General features: G+C 48.4%; 1 protein-coding gene across 1 annotated transcript in view; it reads right to left on the minus strand.

Moving 5' to 3' along the window:
* Positions 1–22,802, minus strand: part of SH3RF1 (SH3 domain containing ring finger 1) — a 155,871-nt gene that overhangs the window by 50,595 nt on the left and 82,474 nt on the right. The window contains exons 2-3 of the mRNA XM_065879441.1: positions 1,927–2,202; positions 1,017–1,112 (exon numbers count right to left, since the gene is read on the minus strand). Of these exons, the coding sequence (XP_065735513.1) occupies positions 1,017–1,112; positions 1,927–2,202 (372 nt within the window). The remainder of the gene's footprint in view (positions 1–1,016; positions 1,113–1,926; positions 2,203–22,802) is intronic.

Below are 22,802 nucleotides of genomic sequence, written 5' to 3' on the forward strand. Positions count from 1 at the left end.
AAGCCTTCTGTGACCTCAGCTAACCTTGTACGGTTGTTTGGGCTGGTCTTTCGTTCTTTGAAAATCCCTTCAAATTTTGTTTTTGACATGAAAGTCTCATGACTAAAGGACATGAAAGTTTATGATAGGTATAACTGATTCACTTTGTTATAAAGCAGAAACTAACACACCATTGTAAAGCAATTATACTCCAATAAAGATGTAAAAAAAAAAAAGTTCATGATATATGATGTAATAAGGCTGAATGTAACTTCCTAGTTCATTCTTAATTTGTGTTATTCTTTAAAATAATACATGTTACTTTACACATATTCCTAAAAAGTCTTCGCTGAAGACTTCGCTGAATCGGGTTGGCCATGCCTTTCCGAGTAAAGCTGGTTAAAGGGGGCAGCGTGGCTAGTTATTGCTGGGATGGGTGAAGGCGGTTCATTGCTTATTTAACGTTTTCTGGAGGCTACCGTACAAATCACTGTCGCAGTTCTGAGACGTGGGGCACGTGGAAGAACGCGTAAACAGACAGAAACACGCATCTCTCACCTTAGGCGGGACCTTCACCAGCCTCTGACCACACAGCTGCCGACAGAAAAGAGTGGCTGCAGACAGCACAGGGACCGGCAGGGAGCCCAGGGTCCCACTCAACAGACACACCGATGCTCTTAGCAGGGGACAAAGTTCAGAGTTCAAACGTTTCACAGTCTCCTGGTCCTCAGGAATTGTAGGGCAGGGTAGAGGAATTCCATCCCAGGATTTAGAACAGGTGCGTTCCTGGGGCTTTGTGCTATGAGGGCTTTTTTTTTTTTATTAATCGATTAGGTTTTCGTCTTTCTCTTTCTCCCCCTAGGTTTATTGAGACATAATGGACATGTAACACTGTATCAGTTCAAGGTGTGCAACAATGATGCGATGCAGGTACATACTGAGAAGAGATCCTGAGGATTTCTGAATACTCAAATTGCACACTGAAGACTGACTAAGCAGAACACTAACAGAACTGACGTTTCTACAGACTGACTTACCTCAACGTACGAAATTGGAAATATGCCTATTTTGTCTGCCAGCATGCCTTCAGCCCAGTTTTCGTCCACTCTGCGGATCACAGTCAGAACGTCATCCTGAAGAAACAATGAACGTTACTCTACCTCATCCCAGGAAGCTCGCCGCCTAATTTTCTTTTCAATATGGGACTCAAGTCGTAAGAGTACATGAGTAAAAGTTCCATGACGTGTCTTCAGCTTGTGAATGGAAGAAGCTGATGAACTGAATGGTAATTACCCGTCAGCTTGGCATCCCCCATCAGACCAGACAGCTGTAAACTACCAGCCCCTCCACCGAGGGGCTGACGGCTGAATTTGTTTAGACCCACAAATTGCAACCTCAAATCCCACCCAGGCCCCCTGAACCCCCGGTCCAGATAAATTTTCAGGTTCTTTTCACTTTTTCTCTGATAATACACCAAATACCCATTTAAGTGCACACCCTACTGTTTTTCTTTACCAAAAAAACAGAACATTCTGCTCAAAATCCCAAAGCATTTTATCAATTCAGTAGATATAGTCTTGTGTGCTTTGCAGCAAAGAAATTTTCATATAAAATAAGGAAGTAATGATGTTTCACTTTGTTATCCGTAATTCAGGGAATTAAAATCCCCGAGTGGCGCACACACACCCCGAAACGTAGCTCAGAATTACATTTAGGCCCTAAATACGAAAATGATACCACACAGCACATCAACCAAAATTATCTTTCACAGAGAACAGTCTGTGCACAAAATTACTGTCTTTGTGACTCTGAGAAGCCTGCTTCCAGATATTTTTAGAAGCACAGTGAGATAGTTCACATGAAACTATCATATGTTTTTGCACAAGGAAACAGAAGCCATAGTCCATGCAGCCAGGTACAGAGAAGGAGATGCTGTTCTCACTTTACCTTTGCAAACGGAAGGCAGTCTTTGTCGGCTTCCTTGTCTTTAACTTCAAAGTCATAAAGTGCTTTGCACTGAGGCGGGGGCTGAGGTAACGGTTTGATGATCTGCACAAAGTTGGTGGGAAAGAAGCCATGGACCCCGTTGACCTCCCCGTGGTACCAATTTTCATCCACTTGTCGTCGCAAAATGATGATGTCACCTTTGCTGAATTTAAGGTCCCCGGGCTCTTTGCCTTCGTAGTTGTATAATGCTTTGGCACATGGTAACTGAGGTATTCCCTAAAGGAAAGAGAAGAGTTTTAATGAAAGAATGGTCCCCAAATGTCTGAAAATCCAACTGTATTATCATGGTTGTTCAGTCAAGGTCAACTCCACACTTCGCCCTACAAAGAAAACCTCACATTTAAAAAACTGTATACGGGGCTTCCCTGGTGGTGCAGTGGTTGAGAGTCCGCCTGCCGATGCAGGGGACACGGGTTCGTGCCCCGGTCTGGGAAGATCCCACGTGCCGCGGAGTGGCTGGGCCTGTGAGCCGTGGCCGCTGAGCCTGCGCGTCCGGAGCCTGTGCTCCGCAACGGGAGAGGCCACAGCAGTGAGAGGCCCGCGTACCGACAAAAATAAACAAAAACTGTATACGTATGTGTCACCAAGAGCAAACAAAACAAACAGGAGACCATCCCCGGCCCCGGAGCTGGCATTCTGTTCCTAAGGTTAAGTTAGTGGGGCTTTTGCCTTATTTGGGGTTTTTAATACATGGAAGTGCTGCTGTGTCTGGCTTCCTGGCGTAAAACTCAAAAACTCATAAAAAACTTAATTTCCGCTATTAACTACTTTACTCGGCAGGATAAATGGTAAGCACCGAAAAAAAAAAAGAAGAGGAGGAAAAACTTAGAACAATTCATTCATTTACTAACTGCTCTTACGCTTGACAGATAAGCATCGGAGTTTGGCTTTTGGGGAAAACGTTTCCCACGGCATTCACTGTGGGCAGCAGCTCTTTCTCCATCGTGGACTCAGGGATGAGCTGGGGCCAACTCTGTGCCGGGGTCTGGAACGGCCACTCAGAGGCCATAACCCGTGATCATGCACACAGAGCCTTTACAACCTACATACGACCGCTCCCCCTTTGCTCTTTCCTGCCTAGAGAGCACCGTCAGGCTGAGATGCTAACAGACGGGGTTTTGGATGTGACCACACTGCATTATGGTTTTAAGTGACGGCTTTAACACGTGCGTGTGCCCCCAGGCAATCTAATCACCAAATGGACTGGATACGATACTCCCTCTCCGGTGGCACTGGAGGTGCCCTTCCTGAGCATTAGGTGTCACTTTAAGATGACTTCTGGCCTCTCCGGGTCACGGCTGCCTACCCTTGATTCCGAGGATAAACGGCACGTCAAACACCCGAAGTAATTCACTGAAGGAGATTCCTGAGCTCCTGCTTTTTCCGTACTGACTCATTTATTCATCATCCAGAAAACATTTATCAAGCTTTCCCTTTTTCCCAGGTGGTGTGCAAGTGCTGAGGACTGAAAGAGGGACAGGCACAGCCGTTCCCCTTAAGAGACAAGGCTCTAGAAGTCGTTAGGCCAGAGGGCAGGGACTGAGTGACCCGGGGACGCAGGGACCGAGCTGTGTCAGCAGCAGAGGGCAGAGGTCTTGGGGTGGAGTGGGTGGGAAATGGAAACACTTTCTGGAGGAAGGGACCCACGAGCCACATCTTCAAGGAGACAAGAGGAGCCAGCAGGAAAGCTGGAAAAGAAGAAAGAAAGAAAAGCAGGGGCGCTGGGGGCAGCACCCCCAAAGGCAAGGAGCACACGGGGCAGAGGGACCGGCTTGACGGAGAACACGATGCTCAGGAGGGAGCAGGTGTGTGAGTGCACACAGGTGGGCAGGCAGCTTACAGGGGCCCCGAGTGACAGGCTGAAGCGTCTCAACTGCTGTGTCCTTCAGGCAGCGCCAGGCGGGAAGAACCCTGCCAGGAGGGCGAGTCCAGCCGGGGGGTGGGGGTGGGGGGGAGAGAAAATGGGCAGGGGGCGGGCAGGCAGGGGGACGGCGATGGTTTTTTTTTTTTTAAGCTATTTTAAAGTCTCTCCCTGCCCCCGCCCCCTCCAAAAAAGTGGATCAAACCCTGACGACAACAGAACTTCCTAACATACTTTTGCATAATTAGTTTAGCTTCCAGTCAGAGATTCAGCGTCTGGCCCAACTTTGCTTGGTGAGGTATTCTTGCTTGGCGTCAGAGGAAGAGCCGGCTGCTGCTGTCGACCGCTGCGGGCGGGGGGCCTGGCCAGCCTCGCCTGTGGCCTGCTGGGTTTGCTTAACAGGAGCTGCTCCGGAAGACACCGGAGCCCAGCCTTCCAGAAGTCCTTGGACCCTGCAAAGGCCCTCTGACCTTCGGACCCTGCTTCTAACGACACGACCCCCGCCACCCAGGCCTGACCGAACCCCGTCGACTACTCCAATGCGCCCTTCAGTTTCCCCTGCGGGACGCTGATGCCGCCCGGTCCTTTCTTTGGCTTTTTTTTTTTTTTTTTTTTTTTTTGCGGTACGCGGGCCTCTCACTGTTGCGGCCTCTCCCGTTGCGGAGCACAGGCTCCGGACGCGCAGGCTCAGCGGCCATGGCTCACGGGCCCAGCCGCTCCGCAGCACGTGGGATCCTCCCGGACCGGGGCACGAACCCGCGTCCCCTGCATCGGCAGGCGGACTCTCAGCCACTGCGCCACCAGGGAAGCCCCGCCCAGTTCTTTGAACCCGGGTCGCAGTCCTGCTGTGCTGGCTTCAGGGAAGGGTCATAGGTCCCGTCCCCCCTCACAGAAGGGCCTCGCCATGTCCTCTACTTTACCGTGTGTTTCTGGAAGTCTGGGAGTCACAGTTCAACAATACTTCCTAAGACAGACACACTGGAGGAAATGACAGTAAATAAACAAGCAGTAAACAGCGCTCTGAGCGACGGAGCCGGAGGAGTGACAATCCCGGAGCGAACCGGCGCTCGGAACACAGCCATCGCGACATGACTGGCAGCCCTGCAGCCGGGATCCCAGCCCAGCTGCTCACCTGCTGTGTGATCCTGAGCAGGTGAGCCTCTCCGGGCCTAATTTCACCTTCAGGGTGCCACGAGGACCAAGAGAAGTAAAGCGTGTAAACCACTGCAAGCGGCCAGTGGGCAGAAGCGCCATCACTGGCACCGCCCAGCAGGAAGGGCCGGTCAGCATTTCCAGAGCACACTCACCGTGCAGCAACCCAAAGCCTGCTCCTCCTAGGGAGGCGTCGGGACTTCACGGGGGGCATTTCTGAAGCACACGTTTGTTTTCATCTTCTGGGTGAACAGAAGAAATTACAGACGCACCGACACGCCCTGTCTAGTAGGGGGTGGCGTTCTGTGCGAGGCTGTATCTCACCCTGGCAGGGCCAGTGCAGGGAGCTGGAAGGCTGTGTGAATTAACTGAAGATCCTATTACTGGCTCGGTGACGGAGAGCTCTGTGCACCATCATGGCCTGTCCTCTCGGTTTTCTCCCCACCTCGATTAGCTCTGTTTGGCCAGCCAAACGCAGCACCGAGACCCAGATCCGGCACTCAGGACCGCTTGGACTGCTCCCTGGGGAGACCTGTCAGCTCCCCAGTGACCCACAGGACGGCTCTTTTCTCATGTGCTGGTGTGGGAGGGAAGGAATGTATTTCTCCGTAGATCATTTCCACGCACCGGCGGCCTGACGGACTTACTAACATTCCCATCAAAGCGATTCTACTGTGTTCCTAAAATCATCCAACATTCTTAACACATGAGCAGCAAGAATAAAACTTCAGGGAACAGTGATGTGTGTTACGGTCAGCCCGGTTACATCCCTGACTGCCACCGGAAACGCACCAACTCACACTGATTTGTGAATCGGGTTCTCCCAGTGACCGGGAGCCACAGAGAAGCAATCCTGAGGTCAAGGGCCACCTAACCCACCAGCGGACACCCGGGCACCCGGCCCTGTCCTTCTCTGCTGTGCTTTTCCAATTAAATTCCAAGAGGCTGAAAAGCCAGTTGTGTCAGACTTTCCCAAAGAAGGCTTCCTGTATGAAATAAGACGAACCCCACCCTGATTTCAAATCCAGCGAAGTGCACTGATCTTTTAAAAGACTGATCGCCACACAGATTGTGGAAGGTGAAGGAGAAACGGTTAAGTGACTGAAGAGCAATAATGACTGCATATTCCTCACGCAGCGTCTGAAGGATGAAGCCAAAACCACCGCCTGAGAGCCCAGGCCTGGTCTCGCAGGGAAACGTGCCTGGAACCTCAGAGCCCCTCGGTCACTGCCCTGCAAAGGCCTGGGAGTCGTGGCCTCACCCGGCCCCTGGCCTCCGGGCCCTCGGCAGCCTTTCCAAACTGCTGCCTGGCCAGGGCTGTGGTATCTGCAGAGCTCACATTTCACTTGGCTACACATGAAAGGGAGGCTCCGAAGCCAAGAGGCTGCAGAGAACCCGGCACTGCGGCCAGCCTCGATCTGCAGCTGCCACTCAGGCCTCGGCAAAGAGCTGGGCAGTGTAGGCAATTTGAGGTTTGATAACGTTTTGGTAAACAGTGACTATTTTGCTCATGTACAAGAGAGTAACGATGCCAGTGTGCCGGTTCTACTTTTCCAATAATGTTTGCTTCCCCATTATATACACAGGTATTTTACAGGGCATTAAAATCCTCATGAGACCGGCACACAAATATTTCTGATTCACTGCTTTCCACTCCATTTCCGTACCATCGACTGTATTCCAATATATCTGGCAAAGCGCTGCTTGATGATCTAGCTGAGATCCTAAGAGGTAAATAAAACATTCACTGCCAATTGATTTTACAGACGCTAAATGCCAGTGCCCAGATACACATGCAAGACAGCCTCTCTAAATTCAAATTCCTTCATGCGTTTCTTACTGCTCCATTAAGTAAAAAAAGATTCAAAGACCTACTAAAAAGAACATCTAGAAGATATGCTTGTCACAGGAAAGTCATAAAATGTGTATAATTTAATAGTTTAGCTGAATTTCAATTGGCATAAACTCTGGCTGGCTGCAACTTGACTTTCAAAAACTTTCCAGAAAGAACTGAGGCCCAAAGAAATAACCAGATAGGAAGCACTAAGCACTGCACACAGAGTAACAAGTAGCAAAATGGTTTAGGAAAAGATTGTTTAAATGTTCCTTGTACACAAAATACGTGTTGGCTTTTCCCTACCCCCCACAAAGTGAAATATCTCTCTGGATGTAACAGCATTTCATTAAAATACTGATTCTTTAACAGTGAATAAGTCTTAAGTGCTGTTCTCAGAATCTCTGGGTTGGATTACCACTCAAATACGACTTGATCATCCCTTGAAATGTTTCCACTTCAATATAACAAACATCCAAGATGAATATTACAAGGTTATTTTTCCAAGGCAACAGCAGAAGGGGCTGTGAATGCCATAATCCCACAAAAGCCCATCACTTTACTCGCTCTTTCCTTTAATATTTCTGTGTGGACAGCACTCTGCCGGGGCATTTTGATCTGATCACTTTCTTAAGCCTCCACCTCCATTTGCCACATAACATTTTCTCATCAGACTGACTTCAACCGTATCTACCAGCACGTGGAGGACAGCAGCTGCGTATAGACAGAAATGAAGAAAACCATGTTTTTTTCACTCGCATTTATTCTTTGTTTGTCCTTATTCTGCTAGGCCAGTGTCCCCTTCCCTGCTTCCAACCGTCTCCTCTGCCCAGACTTGGCCCCTCCACCCGCCATGGAACAGGGCTGCCCAGGCTCGCCTGCCTGCTTCTGTGGCACGCGGCCGCCACTCCTCCTACCACCCTCCCCCTTCCTCTTCCTCACACCCCTCCCGCGTTCCCACCCTCCTCTCCTCCCAGAGCATCTCCTGAGCAAGCAGCAAGCAGCCGGGGACACTTTCCAGCCTTGTTTTAGTGGCATTAACGTTGTAGGGAAGGGTCGGAGAGAGAGAGAGAGAGAGAGACGGAAAAAAAAATAAACTAAAGGTAAAAAGAGAGGCGACGAAGCAGCAGCTTTCTCACCAATTTCCCTGGACTGCAGTCTCGCTGCTACAGACTCGAATGATGATACGTAACTGGTTACTTAACCAGTATTTCACTAAATGTAAAGACATAACAAAGTTAGTTTGAGTCAAATAATTATGTTCAAACATCCGGGGAGAAAGTGAAGAGTTTTCCAAACTTAAGAAAAACTGATATGAGACTCTGCTGTTTCTCCAGGAATCATAATACAATAAATACATCTGTGTGGAGGGCAGTCAGGCCCACCCCGCCCCCGGCCCCTCTCCTACTTGTCCAGGAGAGCCTTGTCCAGAGCACAGTGTCATAGGCAGTGCTATAGGGAAGATGGAGGCCAAAGGGAAAGACCTGTATTTAGGGGATTAAAAACCCTAAGAGGGCTTCCCTGGTGGTGCAGGGGTTGAGAGTCTGCCTGCCGATGCAGGGGACACGGGTTCGTGTCCCGGTCCGGGAGGATCCCACATGCTGTGGAGCGGCTGGGCTCGTGGGCCATGGCCGCTGGGCCTGCGCCTCCGGAGCCTGTGCTCCGCAACGGGAGAGGCCGCAGCAGTGAGAGGCCTGTGTACTGCAAAAAAAAAAATAAATAAATAAAGAATAAATAAATAAATAAAAATTAAAACCCTAAGAATTAGAGAGGGGAAAAGAGAACCAAAGGGCCATAACAGCAGCAGCGGGAGCAGTTCTGGAAGCGTGGGCCTGGCCACACCGCCTGTGTCTCTGGAATCTGAAGATGATCCCGGTTACCCTCTTCAATCAGATTAACGTCCTACACCATGACTTTCACGGCCCTCCTTTTGGATGCTTTCACGTCATATTTTCCACCCTCAGCAAGCGAAGCAGTCTGCTTTCATCACCTCCGGCCTCAAACGTGCCACGCCTCCTGGCTACTGTCTGCCTGTCTGCGTCCCCCCCAAGATTCCTATGCTGAAACCCTACCCCCCAAAGGTGATGGTATAGAGGCGATGGTGTAGAGGTCATGGTGTAGAGGTGGGTGCTTAGGTCAAGAGGGTGGAGCCCTAGAGAGTGGGATCAGTGCCCTAATGAAAGAGGCCCAGAGAAATCCCTCATCCCTTCTGCCCTGTGAGGACACGGTGAGAGGTAACAGCTGTGGACCCAGGAGGGGGCCTCCAGCAGACACCTGATCCTGGACTTCCCAGCCGCTGGAACAGCGAGAAATCATTTCTGTTGTTTACAAGCTGCCCGGTCTGTGGTATTTTATGAGAGCGGCCCGAACGGACTGAGACAGCCCTTCACGGAAGGCCACAGGGCAGCCCCCCTCAACCCCACCTTCCTACCCGGAGGGCCCCCAGCCCCTGGACATGTGCTTAGTTGACAAGGAGGTTGGGTTTCTCCCACTTACAGTTTTCTGTCTGGGACGGATGCCTCTGTTGTTTGGAATCAGATGTAAATAAGACCAAGTTCAGGGTGCAGGTCAACGGGACAGACCGTTTCCCAGACGCAGAAGCCATGCCTGCTTTAGGACCAGAGCGGGTGCGGCCTCCGTGGGGAGGACACACCCCGCCCCTGGTCTGGAGAAGGGGCTGCTCATCCCGCGCCCGGGCCCACGGTTCTCACATCCACCCCTCACTCGGCTCACAGCCTGGTCCCCACGAGAGCCCAACACCTGTGCACCTGAGCTGCATGGCCATCTCTCATCACGAGCACCCACCTCGGTGCCTGTGATTACATCCCTGCTACATGAATACATGAAAAAATGAACGGCATCGCTAGCGGGCTGAGTGCTGAAGTGTGGACGGCAAAGTGGGAAAAACCACAGCCACAGGAAAAGCCGCTTAAAAGGCGATTCTACAGTGGGTCAGGCTTACCAGCTGTGAACACACTGACCACATGCCTCCACGCATGTGTCGTGTTGCTTGGGGACAGCTACCCACCCTTGTGGACTGTTATTAGCACCTCCTCTGGGGCACAGTGCGAGGTAGATACAGGGGAACAGCAAGAGGAAGGAGGCTTATCACTCCCCATCCCCTGGGGCTGCCGGGGAGCCTGGCACACCGAGGTGCACGAGGAGAACCTGGAGAAGCGTGAGCCACTACCGCTCACTGGTGTCCACTTCAGCGTGTGCGAGAAACATAGCTAAAAACGGGATATGCCCTGGAAGAGGGCAGCTGAGGGCTTTGGACTGAGTGAATTGTTGGCATTTGAAAAACATGAAGCAAAGTCTGCAGCACACCACAGCAAACAAGTATCTTCCTTACAGACTCTTTCGGTGGTTATAAGCAAACAGTCACACAGCTGATATATAGCTTCTTTTTCTTGGATGGCCTTTAAACCGGGAGTGTACAACTGACAGACAAACCATTAAAGAAAACAAATCTTATGGATGCTTCCAAGGGCAGAGAGCTCTTGAGAATACAGTCACTGAAATAAAATGCAGGAAATTCATGTCGCTCATTGCCCTGAATATTAGTTTCTCTGTTTCATCACATTTAATAATTATGATAATATTCTGCAGAGAGCAGGAAAATTTACTGGGAAAATTTGCTGCAGTAACTTGAGCTGCCATCTTGAGGATTCATGGCAGGATGAGGGACACTTCCCGGTAAAAAGTCAACTTTCTATCTATTTGGAAGACAGCTAGATTCCTGGCAAAGCCCCTGCCCCAGCCCTGCCTGAACCTCCCACCTGCCACTGGAGTCGTGGGGAAGAACGGCCCTGCATGAGGGGCTCTGCACAGCCCCCATCCAACCCTCACAGAAACCCAGGGAGGTAGGGAGAGCCAGAAACATGGTGGGGCGGGGGTAGGAGCAGGTTTTCATACTAAACGGGAAGGTCAGGTGAGACCTCTAGTTCAACTGCCTGGTTTAGATGTTTGTGTCCAGCGTTTTCATTGATGCAGTGGAGAGAGATGCTCACATAATTTAAACATGACATCAAATGTGAAAGACAGTTCATAGTTTCAGAACTGAAACAACGCTGGAATAGAGCCACGCATATATGGACAATTAGACAAAAGTGTCAAGGCAATTCAACTGGGGAAAAGAAAGTCTTTTCAACAATGGATCTGGAACACTTAGCAGCCCGTGGAGGAAAAAGGCATCTTGACCCCTACCTCACATCACATACAAAAAATAACTTGAGATGGATCCCAGAATCAAATGTAAAATCTAAAACTGTATAAGTTTTCTAGGAGAACACACAGGATACTATCTTAGTGATGAGGCAGACCTCCCTCACCTCCCCCCACAAATCTTAACTAACCATAAAACTTTATAAATTGAACTTCATCAAAACCGAAAAATTCTGTTCATCAAAAAAGACAATTCAGAAAATAAAAATGCATGCTACATATAGGGGGAAACATTTATAATACATATACATGACAAAGGACCTGAATTCAGAAATATAAAGAACTGCAAATAAACAACAACCAACAAACCCAACTGAAAAACAGGCAAAAGATTTGAACAGACACTTCGAAAAGGAAGTAGACAGGTACTCAACATCCTTAGTCATCAGGGAAATATAAAATACAACTACAAGGAGATCGTATTTCACACCCATCAGAGCGATTAAAATTCAAAAGACTGACAACAGAAAATGCTGTCAATATCACAGAACGAACAACTCACACAGCTTGAGTCTAAAATGGTACAACCACTCCGGAAAACTGCTCGACCGCTTCTTATAAAGTTACAAACACATCTACTCACAACCCAACAATTCCAGTCCTGGGTGTTAATGCAAGAAATGAAGACATGTCCACATACAGAGCCACACAGAAATGCTCCCTGTGGAACTATTCACAACACCTCAAACCGAAAACCCAAACGTCCATCTGCGGGAGATGGGCACTGGACTCCTCAGCTATTTAAAGTAGATAAATAAAGAACAACGTACTGATATGTACACGTGGGAAATCAGAATAAACATGTATCAGAATAAATACATACAAATTACATCTACATGACTTCCACAACAGGTAAAGCTCATGTACTGGAAATAAATCCTCACGGGGCATGAGGAAATCCCTGAGATTACAGATGTATTCTATATACCTTGACAGGGATGTTGGGTATCCAGGCGTGGACATGTGTTACAACTCAGTAATTCCACACTTAAGGATCTCCACACTGTAATTCACATAATGTAAATTTTACCTCAATATTAAAATGTTTAAAAAATAACCAGCGGCGGCACTGAGGGAAGACCTTAGAAATGACCACATATGCCAGATACGTGGCAATGTACGCACGTGGAGGAAAAACCACACTAGCATCACAGTGAGTGACAAGCCACACCGGCCATCAAGAGAATGGCAAAACTGGGAAAACAAGAAACCCGGTTCAGAAACAGAGATCGGGGCCCAGCGGGAAGGAAACCCATCACCGAGGCACAGAAGTAAGTGTCCACTGTCATCTGATCCCACACCAGCACTGGGGGCCTCTCACCAGATGGCTAGGAATCCATCAACTAGGGATCCAGCCTGACTCCCACAAACAAAAGGAACACACAACTGCAGGGTTCTCGGTGGGGAGAGAGAGATACAGATGATTTTGCCTACATCTCAACTATACTTCTTTTTTTTCCTATAAATTTATTTATTTAACTTATTTGTGGCTGCATTGGGTCTTTGTTGCTGCGCGTGGGCTTTCTCTAGTTGCAGCGAGCGGGGGCTACTCTTCGTTGCGGTGCGTGGCCCTCTCATTACGGCGGCTTCTCTTGTTGCGGAGCAAGGGCTCTAGGTGCGTGGGCTCAGTAGCTGTGGCATGCAGGCTCAGTAGTTGTGGCTCACGGGCTCTAGAGCGCAGGTTCAGTAGTTGTGACATGAGGGCTCAGTAGTTGTGGCTCACGGGCTCTAGAGCAGAAGCTCAGTAGTTGTGACACACGGGCTTAGTTGCAACGCAGCATGTGGGATCTTCCCAGACCAGGGATCGAACCTGTGTCCCCTGCATTGGCAGGAAGATTCTTAACCACTGCGCCACCAGGGAAGCCCCTCAACTATTCTCTATACGTAATATTTGAAAATACTATGACAGACGAGCTGCAGAAGCTGAGATGTATCCGTGGGGCAGTCGGTCTTCCAATACAACAGAAAAGTCTCACACAGGGAGAGTAAGTCAGCTCCGTATTCACTGAAGAAAACACACAGGCTAACACAGATGCATGCATTATTTAAGTGGGATGAAAGAGTGTCCTGACAGCGAGGGCTGTTAAATATTGCAATGGGTTATGACACCTCTGTCACTGGAGACTCTGAAAACTCCGACCTTCTCACGAGGTGGGTTCTGCCCAAAGGCAACGGAAGAGATGATGACTTAGGATCTCTACGACTTCTGAGCCACCAGACCATTCGAAAGGCTGCTTTTATTCCTGATGCTTCTGTCTCTGTTTGTTTTTTAGGGGTGGAATCTCCGGGATGAGGAGGGAGATGAGCTGCAGGAGGGGGACACCGAGGACACGTGTGGGAAGAAGACATCTTGGAATGTGAAGGAGCTGCAGGACCCAAGTGCAGGGGCCTCAACGCCCCAGGGTCCAGGTCACCGGAAAGCAGAGGCAGCTCGGCCGTGGGCCGCAACACGTAACCTGCGTGTCACCGTCACTGCTCTCCAAAGGACCGCCCTGATGGCCGATGCAGCATAAAGACGGCGTGTAATCACAGAGCACGGACACCCTCTCACTAGGAAATCATCTATTATCAGGACAGAGAGCTGACCCTGTGAACCCAGAGAGTGCAATCAAGGTCTTTAAAAAGCAAATACACAAACCCTACCTAGGCGCATACGCTTCGGGATTTCGGCTTTCAAAAAGCATTAAAAGTACAATCTCACGGCCCTTTCCGCTAAGCTCTTTCACCTTTGACTAAGTCTGTTGTAAAAAGATGCCTGAAAAATACTTGATGATGTTCTGTGAGTAAAATGAGTGTTACTGGAAAACAGTAACTGCCTTTATTCCCTACTTTCTCCAAATATCTGACTATGTAAGAGGAAAAGAAATACCCATTTGCAATGAATAATTACACCACTAGAGAATTATTTTGAAACAATCAATTTTACTGACGCTCCCTCAAAAAAAGAAAAAAAAAAAAACCCAGTAATCCAATTCAAGTATATTGATCTCCAAAAATAAGAAATAAGAGAAGCTTAAGGGGAAAAATTTACTAACTATGCCACTCCTGACAAGCCCAAATCTAACTCTTCTATCTTTTTCTAAATAACTAAACAGTAGGATATGAATTACAGGTATTTTTAACCAAAATGAACCATTAATCAATAGATATATAATTTTTTATATTTCTAGATGATTAAATATCTAGCAGTGAATATAAAATTAAGCAAGACTACTTGTAATAAGCATTTAATATATATGGCATAAAAACATAAAAGATCATTCTAACTGCATTCATAAAAATAGATAATTTAAGATGAGAAAATTGATCATTAGAGATGGCTATGGCAACAGATTAATTATAGCTAAAAATCTATTAATGTAATATACTACATCTATGTTTTTCTAATTTATCTTACTGACGCATAGTTGATTTTTACTGTATAGCAGAGTGATTAACTTCTATATATATATATAGTGTATATATATATATATATATATATATATATATACAATCTATTTTATACATCTATATGCTCTTTCAAAAGTTGTTTAACTAAATGTTTCTTTGGGCAAAGCAACCAGGTTTTCAAGTCCACCAGACTGTGAGCCCCTTGAGGTCGCGGCCAGGTCTCACCTTCACATCGGCTGCCCAAAATTAACCCGTTAGATTTCACTCCATCCTACAGAGATCCACCAGATTAATCGTCTTAAAGAATACCTTTTATCAGATTACCTGTCTGATCAGCCTTTCTGTAATTCCCTTTCTAGCAAACTCAGTTCAAACCCCTCTCTTTGGCACTTGAAACCCCAGACGATTATCTCAAATACCTCACCCTCCTTCTCAACAAGTATCCAGTATTCTAACCAAAGTAGAGACCCTCTAGTTCCCCTAATAGGATCTCTCTTTCCCAAGCCCTGGGACTTTTCTTCAACATTCTCTCCACCTAAGGAGCTCTCTTCTACAGACCACTTGTCAGAAGCCTATGCACCTTGCAACACACAACTCAAATACCACACTGTCCAACCTCTTCCTTATTCCTTAATACAGATGTATATTCTCCGTCTGGACCCCACAGGGTTTTGCCTATAGTTCTCTGTTGGCTTTACTGCACCTTTAAAATATGCATTTGAGATCTTAACTGATGAAGGTACAGAGACTGAAAACGCCTTGAGGGTAGGGATGGTCTCTGATGCCTTCCTGAGTCACCTGCAGGGTCCAGCACTCAGCCCTATTCACAGTAAGCGCATTTACTGAAATGACTAGGTCCCTCCCTCCTCCAGGCACCCCTTCCCACCTGCCACACAAACCTAAGAGAGAAGAGGACGTTCCCTCACCTGCCGCCACCCCGTACCCTGTGTCCCAGGCGGCAGCGTGCGTCTGGTGTCCTACAACCAGGAACTCTGCGGTGGAAGTTAGTGGGGCAGCCTGGGTGGTATCTGCCGATACGTACCAACCAAACAAAACGTCAGGGCACCGAGACGGGCGCCTGCTTGTATTCGTGGTTATTTTACCTGATCCAGGCAAGGAAGAGACGTCGTAAATCAGTGGTGTGCAGTGGTGGCTAAACACATGCGTTTAGTTGCCTTAGAGGCCTCCCACCAAGGTCATACTGAATTTATTAAGAGTTGTTTTTCTTTAAATAAACTATAGCAGTTCTAAAAAAAGAGGGAGAATATCCATTAGCATACCAGAAAATTTTAGGAACTTCGAGAAGAATGAAAGCAAGTGATATCAGAAAAGTTTCACTGGCTGGAGTGAAAAATGCATACGGCAGGGCTAACAGCCAAGATGATGGCCCTCCTTGTGGAGTCAAGGCTATGTCCCCAGACAAAGGGAGGGGGGCTAGGAGAGATGAAAGGGAGCTCTACGAAGCCCCGTATCCGCAAAGAAGGAAGACAGGCAATAAGGGGAAGGAGCATCAGGAAAGAAATACAGGAATGGAAAAAATTTTTTCATGTACTGAAGACACCCAAGATCTCAGCTACAACAGTTTCACGAAGTACCGAGCAGGATTAGTAAGGGTAACAAAGATTCATACTCAGGGCTTCCCTGGTGGCACAGTGGTTGACAGTCCGCCTGCCGATGCAGGGGATACGGGTTCGTGCCCCGGTCCAGGAAGATCCCACATGCCGCGGAGCGGCTGGGCCTGTAAGCCATGGCCGCTGGGCCTGCGCATCCGGAAAGGCCACAGCAGTGAGAGGCCCGTATACCGCAAAAAAAAAAAAAAAAAAGAAAGAAAAAGATTCACACTCAGACACAGTTTATCGCACTTTAGGACTTCAAAGATATGGAAAAAATTCTAAAAGAACTCAGGGCAAAAGAGTTTATCGTGGCAGAACTAAAGTCTGACTTCCTGGCAGCAGTACTGGATAAAAGAGGACAGCAGAGCAATGCCTTTAAACTTCTAAGGGAACATGATTTAGAAAATCTCAGCAAGCTAACCTGTTATTTGTATGTGTGGACAAAACAGAGATATCTTTGAACACACAAAATCTCAGAAGGTTTATGCCCTGTGCATTTCAAATGAGAAAAAAAAAAAAAATTACTGGAGGAGGCACCTCCCATCTGACCCCTCGGATCCACCGTCCAACAGAAGACTCCTAAGAGGTGACATGTGATGCAAGAAACCTGATGGCCCCGTATGATCAAAGATGGAAAACAAATGTAAAGAGGACCCACCGGACTTAGGAGCTGGACCCATCCCACCACGGTGGGGCAGGACCCCTGACACAGGTTACGTGTCCTCCCTCATGGATTCAGACCCACTGCAGTAACGAATGGTTATATAATCGCAATACCGCAGATGCTGTTTTTTTGTAATCCATCTCCAGACACAGCAAAGAAGAATTAATTATAGCTACAGAAGGGAATGTTATAAACTCTGATAATATAAAAAGTCATATGCTGAACAAAAACCAGGAGTTCTGGAAGAGGAGGTGGGAGGTGGAAGAAGAAATCTAAATTTTATCACTGCGTATCTGGAATTGATACTAAGGTTAACCAACCAAGAAATGGAAACAGTATTTGAGGTTGTAAAGGTGACCAGCAAAAGCACTGCAGAAGGGCTGCCCTGGTGGCGCAGTGGTTGAGAGTCCGCCTGCCGACGCAGGGGACGCGGGTTCGTGCCCCGGTCCGGGAGGATCCCACACGTGCCGCGGAGCGGCCGGGCCCGTGAGCCATGGCCGCTGAGCCTGCGCGTCCGGAGCCTGTGCTCCGCAACGGGAGAGGCCACAACAGTGAGAGGCCCGCATACCGCCAAAAAAAAAAGCACTACAGAAGAGAAAACAGTGTATGCACCTACCTCTTGGAAGCTGGACTAGCTATGAAAGGATAGACACTTGTATTTTTTATTTTAGACTCTTCTGTGTGGTTGCATATTTTCTACCATGAATAAAAAAATAAAAGGCATAAGAAAAAGGAATGCAGTGTGCCCCTAGACTTTTCTTCACCAACACATGTAGCCTTTAAAAGGAAATGAAAAGAAGAAAAGCTACGTAAACCCTAAATACCCCCACCCGCCCCCACTGCCAGCCCCAGGCCCGCCCCTCACTGATAAGGATATTCAGTCGCGTAAATAATCGACTCTCATACTTCAATGCAGTATCAGCAGAACGTCAGTAACGTCCCCACTTTGCCCCGTTGTCGTTCAGGCTCTGTCTCATGACAAATACAGACTTTTTGGTTTGCTGGGCTAAGTTCCTTTACGGATACAAAAAAGGAGTAAATGTATACAATAAGTCCAATCGTCTAGAAGAAGGGGGAGGGGACCTAAATTATCTCCACGACCATGCTCACTTCTTTACAAGAACTTTGATGCGCTCATCAGCGTGATTTCGCCCCAAGAATGTGTCTAGTTGACGGTGACCCTGAGATGCAGCAGAGTTAAACATGTCAGCTTCGGAGAAAATAGAAACCTAAATATCAATACCTTCCGTCAAATGAACAAGGGTTAGTTTCCTGAACCGGTGAAATACGTGGTGGTCCCCTGACATGTCACCTTCAAAAATACCTACTTCTTGTGTGAACCTAAGAAATCGAACTGTATTCCCGACGACCGGGTATCTACTCACTGACAAGCTACTTTCTAACAGCGGGGTCGGCGGGGGGTGGGGGTGGTTAGCAAGCTGACAGAGTAAGAATTCTTAGAACCACCGTCACAAAAACTTGATTCACCAGAGAGACAAGATTTCTATATGTTTAAAATAAAGCCATTATTTTCTCACAAAGCCTTTTGGAAACGTAAGAGCAGTCCTAGCACACCATCATCACTGATCTGACTGCAAGGACACGCATCACACTTCATTTTAATCTCTCCTGAGTCTCAGGGTGAAATCACACTGATGAGTGCATTCAAGTTCTTGCAAAGAAGCAAGGAGCATGGCTGCGGATACAGTTTAGGTCCTTCTCTTTCCTTAAACAATTGGACTTACGGTATACATGTGCTCCTTTTTTATACCCATCAAGGAACTCAGGACAGCAAACTAAAAAGTCTGTATTTATTATGAGAGATAGAGCCTGAATGACGAGGGGGCAAAGTGGGAATGTTACTGATATGCTGTGGGCACTTTATATATACATGTATACGAGTATGCGTATGTGTATATACGCATATATATACAGAGAGAGAAAGACAGACACGGAGACAGAGCAATGGGGCCCGGGCTCATACCCGATAACACAATAAATAAAACCTGGTGCTTTGCAGACGTTAGCGAGCACCCCCTGACTAGGCTGTCACCGAGCGCTGCTGTCACTCTGGCTGCGTGGGGCTGGCGGCTCCCAGGCGGTGCTGGGCTGCAGGTCCAGGAACGATGCTCCCCACGGGTTGGGGGAATCCAGGTCAGGCTCCTTCCCAGCCTCCTGAGCTGCTCCTCCTTCCTCAGCTGCTCCAAGCCCAATCTTTCCTAAGTTCCCCCCAAGGTGATCTCACCTGTTGCCTTCTAAAACCACGTATACCTGCTGTTACCAACCAACCTTGACTGTATATTAGGATCAAGTAGAAAGCTATTTTCCTTCTTTTAAAGTTGTTTGAGGTCCCACCCCAAACCAATTTAATAAAAATCTCCAGGACTGGGTCCGAAGTGTCGGTTCTTCTAAAGCTCCATAATGGTTCTCATGTAGATGGCCAAGACCTGCTGGTTTATACACTGATGTCTCCCCAACGCGACCTCAGCCACAACCTCTCCCTGGGCGCCTGCCTCTCCCGCCTCCCTGCTGAGTGTCTAACAGGTGCCCCCAGGTTTGCAGGTAGACCCCTTGCTCCCCGCCTGCTTCCAACACCTGATCCCACCAGTGTTTCCCGCCTGGGCTCCCTGAGCTGCTCGGGTCCAAAGATGCTTCGCCACGATGCCTCTGCTCCTGTCCCCGACACCCCACTCATCAGCAAGCCTGGGGCTCTGCCCTCAGACTCCATCCCAAGCCGGTGCGCTCGGCACCACTCCCAGTGCCACCGGCCTAAGCCAAGACGACACTCACTCTAACGGCCACTCCCGAACCCCTGGAGCCTGCTGCCCAGGCTGTCCTGCCTGGTAGCCTCCCCGAGGTTTCCCTCCCTCCCAGGTTTCCCTCCCTCCCACTGAAAACAACATACAAACTCCTTCCCACCCGGACGCTTTCCACACCGGGCCCTCCCTGCTCACCTCTCTGGCTCTCCCCAGCCCCCTCCGGCTCCAGCCCGACACCTCCCAGGCTCTTCTGCCCTGCCTCCTGAGTGCCTGCATCTTCCCCCGGCCCACCCCAGACCATCTGGGTCTCCCACAGGGCACCGCAGGGGAGCCCTCCTGCCCCCATCTCCCCTGGCTCCTTCCACCTGCCCCTCATTCATCACGCCTCAAGCGGCACTGCTCAGTCACCTACCAGCTAGTAAGCTCTAAAGGCAGCGCGTTGTCTTATTCGAGGTAGGATGGCAGGCCTGTGTCCGTACCAGGCAAGCTGTGGGCACTTGGTGCACGCTGGCTTTTATGAACAAAACGCTTGTGTCCTCCTCAAAATTCATGTGCTGAAGCCCTCACGCCCAGCGTGATGGTATCTGGAGGAGGGGCCTTTGGGAGGTGACAGGTTTGGATGAGGTCACGAGGGTGGAGTTCCCGTGATGGGATCAGTGCTCTTATAAGAGGAGATGCCAGAGAGCCTGCCTCCTCTTCCTCTCCCCACACCTGGGCACCAAGAAGGTCACGTGAGCAGCACGAAGGCAGCCAGCCATCTGCAAGCCAGGAAGACTCTGTTCCCGCCAAGGATGGAATCTACCAGAACCCCCAGCCTCCAGAATTGTTGTGGAAACCACCCAGTCTGTGGTACTTCGTTACAGCAGCCCGAACAGAGGGAGACACTGGTGAAGTGAATGAATGAGTAGTCAGAAAGAAACCTGGATGGAGAATGCTGAGGTGTGCCCCAAAGCCCTGTACCTGCCCATCCTTTGGGGTGGCCAGCATCTGTATCGATGCTCTGAATGGAGGTGCTGAGTGTGTGACGGATCTGTCGCGACACACACCTAGCAGGGAGGGCCAGCCAATACGCTACGACAGAAAGATTTTCACCGATGATCGATATGGGCCAAACCAAGCAACCGTTTTTACCAGAACGAACGTAAATTTGTGTATTTCATCATTTAAAACCACTCACACAGGTACAGGAAACTACAGAAGACCTGCCGGAACAGTAGACTGAATGAAAAAGACTCAAGGGCTTTGCTGTCAGCAAGTTCAAAATAAGCCACCAGTACCATGGAGACGCTAATCAGGACATTAGTCTGCATGAGTGCGATGCTGGTGACAATTGGGGAGGGACAGTCCTTCCACCACTGACTCATCGATGGCACGGGGGAACCTTGCTGGTTCTGTGTATCCTGGTTTAACGGGAATATTAGGAACTTGATCTCTAAACACACAAGGAGAATGGTCTAGAAATCATGTTAGAAGGACTTCACTCGGGGAAAACAAGTAGAAAGGGAAGATGACAACAGGAGTAGTTGAGCACTGACAACGTGCGGTGCACACCCTCACATGCACAACAGCCAGCGAGGCAGGAATCACTACTACTCCCGCTGAATGGCTGCAGAAACCAAGGCTACACCCTGGTGACGGGTGCGGTTCGACCCCAAAGCTCACACTCACGTCAGAACGGAGCTTTGAGAAACTCGACCATTTGATGCAACAGAGCAGTATTATTCTTTTTTTTTTTTTTTTTTTTTTTGCGGTACGTGGGCCTCTCACTGTTGTGGCCTCTCCCATTGCGGGGCACAGGCTCCGGACACGCAGGCTCAGCAGCCATGGCTCACGGGCCCAGCCGCTCCGCAGCATGTGGGATCTTCCCGGACCGGGGCACGAGCCCGTGTCCCCTGCATCGGCAGGCGGACTCTCAACCACTGCGCCACCAGGGAAGCCCTAGACTTATTCTTTCTAATAAGATATTCCTTATAGTTCCCAGGCCTAAAACTAGAACAACAAAGGGACATCACGATGGGCCAAGCTCACGGGCAGTGGAAGGAAGGATATTCCCAGCAGCGGCTCCTGGTCAGCAGCAAGGACTCAGGTGGAGGCTGCCCGCTCGTCAGCATCCTGCCCTGAATGCGCTCTGGGCCCCTGGCAGCGCTATTCTTCAACAAGACACGCCTCCTTTTCCATCCAAACATCTACTCCAAGCCCACAAAAAAGAACACTGGTCATTTTTCCAACTCTTCACAGTGGTGTGAGCCAGGTGCACTGGAAAGGACAACAAGCCACGTCTAAGTACAGCGCTCATCTCTCGTTTAGTTATTATGAGACAAGGGATGTCAGCCGTCCTCTGTCACCCTGCACCAGCCACCTGATGGACACAGGTGTTCTCATAAGGAGCATTTGCTCACCTCTTTGTCCTCCCATTTCACATTCTTTTGGAAAACAGATCTTTTATTAAAGATTTCCTCCGCCTGTATGCTACAGATCTTTATAAACACCTATCTGGACCAAGGAGACATTTTTCATCCTCTAATTAAATAAGGAGATATAAACAAAACAAAAGACAGCATTTGCAAGAACAAAAACAGAGTCATAAAATCAAGCACTGAAAGATCTCCACACTGATCTTAACAAACAATAAATCTGTAAATGCAAGGAAAGTTTATGAAATAAACATGAAAGAACATTGATAATCCACTGTATATGTCCATATCACTAAAAGGATTACTCCAATATAAGCTATTTTACATGTTAACAATTTTATAATGAGGCACATTTTAACCGTGTTAACTGTGTAATCTACTATTTTAAAAATATTTAAATGTTTTAAAATAACTCTGTATTTTCAAGTTGCTTACATACATGGAGACCGGTTTCCACAGAGGTAAGGGGTGAGAAGACAGAGGAAAACCCCTAAACATATATTTCACTGATACAGTTCCCTGCGTGACTGAATAGAAAGCATTCCGTGTGTACGTATGGGCTGAACACACATCCAGACAGAAACTCACTAAGTTGATACGTAAAGGTGCTAAAGCTAAAGCCTTGGTTCTCACAGACAGGGTCCTTGAGAGTTAAACAAATTTTACAAACACTGAGCCTGACCCCTGTTTTGAGACACACAATCACAGGGTGCTGGGGCTGGAAGGAACCTGCAAGATTATTTAGCCCAGCTCTGGCACGTCAAGACAAAAAAGGTGACGCTTATCTCAACATCACGCAGCTGATCAGTGCCAAAGCCAGGACCCTAAAACCCGAGAAGATGTGATTTTATGGGGCCAAAGACACTTGGCAAGTGTGATGCAGTTAAGAGCCTTCGGACGGGGTG

The sequence above is a fragment of the Phocoena phocoena genome, chromosome 6 (genome assembly GCF_963924675.1).
Source record: "Phocoena phocoena chromosome 6, mPhoPho1.1, whole genome shotgun sequence".
Taxonomy (NCBI): Eukaryota; Metazoa; Chordata; class Mammalia; order Artiodactyla; family Phocoenidae; genus Phocoena; species Phocoena phocoena.